The sequence below is a fragment of the Vicia villosa genome, unplaced genomic scaffold (assembly GCF_029867415.1).
Source record: "Vicia villosa cultivar HV-30 ecotype Madison, WI unplaced genomic scaffold, Vvil1.0 ctg.001626F_1_1, whole genome shotgun sequence".
NCBI classification, from domain to species: Eukaryota; Viridiplantae; Streptophyta; class Magnoliopsida; order Fabales; family Fabaceae; genus Vicia; species Vicia villosa.
This window is the reverse complement of record NW_026705677.1, coordinates 303,484-311,230: the sequence shown is the minus strand read 5'-3', so window position 1 is coordinate 311,230 and position 7,747 is coordinate 303,484. Positions and strand designations below refer to the sequence as shown.

Sequence of the window (7,747 nt, the reverse complement as noted above, 5' to 3'; positions counted from 1 at the left end):
CGCATAAACCTGAAACACAATCACTACCAAAAACAAGCATCAAAGCATCTTAAAAACATGAGTTCTTAGCATCAAAACAAAACACACAACTTAAACGAAACTTTCAAAATAAGAACGAAAACTATAAAAGACGGGCCATTGTGTTACCGAATTGACGAGATTTATGCCAAGAGATTGATGAAAACACCATACAAATTGGTGACCGATCACAACCCCAAACTTAGCTCGTTGCTTGTCCTCAAGCAATGCCTGAGACATCAAACAGAGGTCACCCCTAAATTTATGCTTCCACAATACAACCGTGTTTTTCACAACTCGACTTCCACCATTCCGGTCAATCATGCTAGCTTTTACTCCCCGAATTTTCCGCTCCACTTTCATGTTAAAATTCTCCTTCACCTGTAAGCTTTTTCACACTTCTCACCAAGTCTCTCACGGTTAAAAGCAATTCACTCATAAATCACGATATGCAATATCAACTTTTAAATTTGAACAAATTCTACTTTCATACACAAACACTTTGCACACACTTTTTGAGGTCTTCGGGTTGAAACGGGGCTTAGGACAGGTGGGATAAACAAGGAAATGGATACACAAAGGTTTTGGGGGCTCGGCAATCATGTTGTCTTTCTTGTTATTGTGCTCATTTTAGTACGATGTGGTTTAATCATTGACTCTTGACTTCACTCACTTATTCGAGTGTTTCAAATGTAACCAAGTCATTTAGTCAGGACAAGTGTGTTTTGGTGAGTTCTATAATTTTTTTTTTCTTTTCTTCTCTTCTTTTTTTTTTTCACTTGCCCTTTTTGTATCACCACCCCAAACTTAGAATTTTTCACAACTTTTTCATCCACCACGTTTATGCCGAGCACGGGTAAAAGGGAATATTTATTTTTTCTTTTGGCCAAGGGGTAATATATGCGGGTTTTTAAAAACAAACAAGGGATAAAGGCTCAAAGAGGTTTGCAAATGGTAAACATGAATCAGGGATGGCTAAAAAGGCTCAAGGGGAAACACAAAAAAAACGTGCCTCAGTGTGTGTTATCAGGTTGTGTCATATGAATAGAACTTACGCAAATTCAAAGTGATAAAGTCATACCTGACTACTCTCTCATGATGATAAATGTCTGGCTTTTTATGATCTCACCATGTTGGGCATAGCTTACAGGATCCCGAGTGCTTATTGTGTAATGTCGCTTCTTTTCCGGTTCGTATGTACCAGCTTTCAATCTCAGACCAGTGTCATCGAGTTGCGTCCAACTATTTTTTTTTAGTTGTATCAACTTTCAGGGGTGCCTCGGGTGCAAGCTTGGGTTGGATCTTTCATCCACTCGGTACTGGTTCACCTCTCTTTGACACAATCCTCGTCCTTCTGCAACACAATGTTCCTTCAAGCAAACTAATTAAAACAGAACGAAAAACTTAGCAAATAAACTGAAAATAAAAACTGAATGCAATAAAACCCCCCCACACTTGAACCAAACATTGACCTCAATGTTTAAATTCAAGATAGTGAGGGTGAACTCACAGAGGGTACTGCAACTCCAGCTGCCGCTTCCTAGCTTTCACCGGAGAGACCCATTTTTTTTTCTTCTGAAAACAAAACAAAAAGTAAACCGTATTATTAAAACCGTGGGTTGCCTCCCACGAAGCGCTTCGTTTAACGTCGCATGGCTCGACGGTCCAATACCCTTTATTAAGGAGGGTATTTCCTCCTCCAAACTTGGTTGCTTGTCACTTCCGTAACCACAACCTTATGAAGTCGAGAAGTATGGACCACTTTTCTCTTCAAGTTACTACCCACTTTCATCTTCTCACCTCTACTTTCCCCTGTTTTCTTCTTCTTGATTTCTTGAATTACCGCAGGAATTTTTATAGGTGTATGAGCTGAGGCCACCTTAGAGATGATACTTGAAACTTTTTCGGGATGGTGTGGACTTCTTCTGGCTCCCTCACTTCTGATCATACCAACTTTAGATTGATTATTCCTACCAGCAGCTTCTTTTTTGACTTCTAACACCTTCAGTGTTACCTCCTCATCAAATGATTTAACTACGAGTTCCCCTTTTTCAATATCCAAATTGCAGCGACTAGTAAGCAAAAAGGGTCGCCCAAGAAGGATTGGAGTCTCTTCATCCTCAGGAATGTCCATGATGTGGAAATCAACTGGGTAAACAAACTTGTCAATCTCTACCATTACATCTTCGACTATCCCATATGACTTCTTAATAGTGTGATCAGCGAATTGCAACTTTGTTTCACTCTCGCTTATTTTTCCAATCTCCAGCTTTTTGAAGATGGACAATGGCATCAGACTCACACTAGAACCAGAATCAATTAGCACCTTTTTGAACACTTTGTCCTTTATGGTGCACGGTATTGCCACACTCTGTGCTTTTCACCAAATTGAATCTTGCCTTCTTTCAAAGCTTTCTGCACCAAATCCATGAAAATGACATATTAAGATGTTTTATGACCAAGAAAATTATTAAATTATTAAATTTACAGAATCCGTATTTTTTCTTTTGCTATAATGGGGGATTCTTCAAGCCTTAAGGCACAATAATTTGACAATCTGTTACCAACTAATCAAATATTTTGTCACACTTAGTTATATCAAAAGTTTAAGTTTTTGTGGCGAATTTGTCATTTTTTTCCAGTTTCAACAGGATTCTTCACATTTGATGGTCTCAATAATTTACAAGAGTAAGAAGGTATTGGCTTGAGTTTAGCCACATTAACCTCACTTTCTTCAATTAAATCTTCGTAATCTAAAGAATGTTTATCAACTGCTACATAAGCAACTTTTCCTTTCTTATGATATTTACTAGTTCTGGCTTTTTCAACTTTCAATGGATTGATTTGGCAAACTCTATCAGTCAATTGTTCCGTATCTCTAAGATATTGAGTATCTAACTTTTTAATGATAGAATAGTCTAAGCCTCCTGCAGCCATTTCTACTAATTCGTCTTCAGGGACCTGAGTAAAGCATCTTGCTTTCAAGAGTCTAAATCTGATAAGACACTCGTCGATTGACTCGACAACCTTTCGTTTGACGCTGGCCAATTTTTTCAAACTTATTTTCAACTGTCCCATGTAAATTGTTCATGGAACAATGTCTCCATCTAGGTCCACGTATGGACGGAATGTGGAGGTAGCATTGTAAACCAAGTGAACCCATTTTTTGTGAGAGAACTTGAGAAATATTTCATTTTTAAATCATCATTGTTTGCTATATCACCAGCCTCGGTTTGATACCTAGCAATGTTTAACGATGGATTCATTGGTATCACCGACAAAGTTAGTAAACTTTGGGACTTTCCATCCCCTAGGTAGTTTTATTTGTAAAACAACATCTAGTAATGGGGAGGAATAAATAGGCATTTTGAAGGCCAGTATTCATACCATTTCGAACCATAACTCGTTCGACAATGGATTCCAGATTTTGCTCTCCAGCTAATGCATCTTGTCGAACTTGCCTAACCACTTGGTCGACATTTTGGTTTCTATTACCTACCACGACAGGAGGACATTTGACAATCCTAGGTATCTGTTCGACACCCTGGGGAATCTCTTGTTCTTGGTTGATTGTCTCTTCGAGCACTTCTTCATATCGAACGTGTACCTCTGGTTGGGGTTGTACGATCGGTCGAAGTGGCGCCCTAGGGGCGCCAAGGAAATCACTTATTCGAGTTATTTGATTTGCCAATTGTTGGTAATTCTAAGAAGAACTCTGGATTAATGGTCTAAGTATTGTACTCATTTGTTGAGTAAGCATGTTTACCATTTCGTGATTACTTTCATCCATCTGCTGCTTCATAATGGCGATAGTACCTGTGGTGAAAGTCGGGATCGCTTGGGACGAAAAATCTCATCCCTATGGTACGACCAGATTGGTTTCCCATAGGTCCTGATCCATGATAAGGTGTGAACGTTGATGTTGTATTTTTAGCAAATGTCGAAACATTACTATATAAACTTGTCATCATTGATGTTGGCATTCCATATATTCATTCCCCACCATACATGGGCATTGTGAAACTGGATATATATATATATATATATATATATATATATATATATATATATATATATATATATATATATATATATATATATATGTATATATATATATATATATATATATATATGGCCCAAAAGCACTTGCCATAGTCGGTATTGGAGTTACACGCTGACTCTGTGAAATTATTGGCCCACTTTGGACATTTGAAGCTACCGCCACAGTGCTTGACGTGGATACGCCAATGTCAGATGAATGTGAAGCAATTGCGTTTCCTCCTTAGGGTTGTTCCCCATTTGGATTAGTGTTTCTAGGGTCTACCATTTTCCTACCACTTCTCAATTTCATGCAAACTCGGTGTTGAGAAATTGTATATGCAAACTTAGCACAACGTGTCCCACCGGGTGTGCCAACCTCTCCGACTCTAACTAAGACAATTTAATTGGCATTTGGTTAAGTCCCCAAATAGTTTTCCTGAAGATTTCGACTAGCCCAACTGTTGATAGTATTAAAAGGATGTTGTAAACATTTTATCTTATTAACCGAAAAAGGTAAGAAAAAGGACTCCAGGATGGATTTGGCCTAGTTAATAATAATTTTTTCTTCACTAATTTAAAAAATAAATATCTGACTTTTCAAACTCTTGATGAGATATGAAAGACCCTCTGATAACCATAACCAGACGCAATACATTGCATACAATTACATGAAATTGAATAAGCAAGATTATCATCATATCATATCAGCACTTGGTTTATTTTATACATTGTATTTCTTGACATCAGACCCCTTTCCACCATATGATCCCAAAACATCTGTGAAACTTTGTTTTCACTAGCATCAGGAGCACTAAAGCATCTATAGATTTTGGCATTGATCATCAACCTCCTCCTAGCCATTTCTTCTAACATGTTTGAAGCAGCATTTGTGTTCCCTGATTTCCAGTAAGCAAAAGCAACACTAGTGTAGATAACACTATCGCCTGAAATACCTTTTCCTTCCATATGAACTAACAACTTTTCAGCACATTCAATCCTTTCTATCTTGCTTAACCTTCTTATCAATGCCCTGTAAACAGAAACATTGAGACAAATACCTTTACTCAGAAACTCATCCGGCAGTGCTAGAACTGCATCGGTATTGTCTTTCTTGCAATAGCCATCTACAATCCATGAGTAAGTGCTATAATTTGGAGAAAATCCAGCATCAAGCATGCCAAACAATAGTTCCTTCGCACGTTCAAGCTCGCTCAATTTGCAGAACCCGCAAATCAGCGCTTTATATGTAAAGGGATCAGGCTTCAGTCCAGCTTCTACCATCTTATTTTTAAACTTCAAAGCAGAACTCAAATCTCCTATCTTGCAATACGCATTAATCAGTGTGTTACACGTGATATTGTCAGCTTGAATTTTTTTCTCACTCATCTCATTCAAGAGTTTGTTTGCATCCCTTATCCTGCCATCAGAACACAGCTTGCGCAAAATCGAATTATAAGTAACAACACCAGGGTACAATCCCTTAGCCTCCATCATCTCGCGCAATCTCAAAGCTTGCTCCAGTTCATTTGTTTTACAATAACCATCAATCAATGTAGTATATGTAACAAGATTGGGAGTGGCACCTTTGATTTCGCCGAACATCCTCATAGCTTCCCTCATCCTACCTTCTTTGCAAAATCCATAAATAAGAGAATTGTAACTAACAATATCAAGATTTATCCCCTCTCTTTCCATTTTATCCTGGACCGATAAGGCCTCATAATGCATCCCCTTTTTGCAATACAAAGCTATCAAAGTATTGTATGTGAAAATATCAGGAACCACACACTTTCCTTCCATCTCATTCAATAAAAACTCCGCCCTCTCCACATCTCTCGATTTCAAACAAGCGTGAATCAAACAATTATAAATATAGATATTCGGAACAACCCCATCTCGAACCATTCTCTTATAAACCTTCCACACCATGCTAGTAACACCATCTTTCAACAAAGAGTTCAAAAGCACAGTACAAGCAGGCAAATGCAGCTTTAAATTACACAAACTCATATGCTCGAAAACCTGAACCGCATCATGGGTCATCTTCGATTTCGCATAATGTATCACAACCCAACTCAAAACATGTGAATTAACTTCAGGGTCATCGTGAATATTCACCAGAGAATTCAAAACTGAAGGATTTGAAAGTAATTCCTTTTGGGCAATTTTATCAAGCACCTGGTGTGCAGTTTTGAAATGTCTGTGTTTGGTGAGTATGTGAAGCATGGACCATGAAGATTGTAAGGAGTGAGTGTAGTGTGGGATGGAATGAGCCCATTTGAAAAATGAGAAGATGAAAAAAGGTTCGTAATGGTGTTGTGTGAGGTGCAAGATACATTGGTGAATGGTGGTGGAAGTGAGAGTTGAAGCGATTTTGGGTTTTGAGAGATTGTTCCAATGACCCTTTACGATAATTGCACTGATACTGTCTATAAAGTGCTTATGGGTTTCAGCGAAAACCATGTTTTTCACTGTGATTTGAAAGCGATGAAGTGATTCTGAGTTTCTTCATCGGTTATGGAATCGAACTCCATGAACGTTTCTCTGAATGGGTTTCTTCCGGTTCAACGAAACACGAGCCGTTGAGTTGAGTGGTTGAGCGGGTTGTCATGAACAAAACCCGGTTTACATGCTTCTTCGGTTCACTATCAGACAGCGTAACCCTATGAAGGGGGTTAAACCGTTAAAGAGGAGTATCTTCGAGATAATCATGATTAAATAAAAATTAAATAAATTTTATGGTATTCAATGTTTTTTTTCTTTTGCACTCTTGTTTTTAGGAGAAAAAGACCATAGTAATTCAAAATTTGTGCCGAGAGGTATGGGTACTGACCAAACATTGTTCCACTTAAGAATCGAATTCGATATTTTCTGTGTCTTGTGCCGAGAGGTATGGGCACTGGCCAAACATTGTTCCTACCTAGAAATCGAACTCAATATTTCTCAGATTGCTTCCTTAGCATGAGCTTCTTTACCACGAGCCAAAGTGTTTGGTTTTATGGTATTCAATTTAGATCATGATTATGATTTTTTCTATGATAATTAATTTTGTTGATAATTAATTGAGATTTCTTACTAATGAAAAGTATTTAAAAGAGATTAATTACCATGCACTGTCAGTGTAAAATTGTTTATACAGTCAGTGTATCACAATCATTCACAAATATTATTTTATAAATAATTAAAATGAAAATTAAATTTTAATAAGTATTTAACGGTCACGATTCACTAACAGTATAAAACTGCTTTCTATTGTCGGTGCATACCAATTAAATTCTATTTAAAATTATACATGTTACATATTGAAAAGTAAGAATAATTATTGTTAATAAGGATATGAATCGAAGAAAAATTAATAAAAATTACAAGCTCAAAAGTTTTGAGAAAAAGCTATAAACTAGTAAAAAAAATTACAAATTAAAAGTTAAATAATAATTATCGAACAAAGTTTTTTTTAATGTGAGCAGAAAATTTAAAATCTCTTTTTTTTTTTTTATCTTACCAGAGACTTTTTGAGTGGAATAAATTTTGAAAAACTTTTTAATTAAAAATATAAATAGCTTCGAGATGCAAGCTTTTTGTAGATGATAAGTATTACTTGAAGAGTTGATGGGAGATATAAATGAGAGATTTGTTTATCATTATTGGATCCATAATACAAAACGATGGAAAATAAAATGAAATAAAT

The 7,747-nt window shown here is 36.7% G+C and overlaps 1 protein-coding gene across 1 annotated transcript; it reads right to left on the bottom strand.

Moving 5' to 3' along the window:
• Positions 1 to 4,520: 4,520 nt before the first annotated feature.
• On the bottom strand, positions 4,521 to 6,747 carry LOC131636074 (pentatricopeptide repeat-containing protein At5g38730-like). Its single transcript, XM_058906721.1, has one exon. It carries the CDS (start codon positions 6,520 to 6,522, stop codon positions 4,759 to 4,761), a length of 1,764 nt encoding a protein of 587 aa, XP_058762704.1. The 5' UTR covers positions 6,523 to 6,747; the 3' UTR covers positions 4,521 to 4,758.
• Positions 6,748 to 7,747: the final 1,000 nt, after the last annotated feature.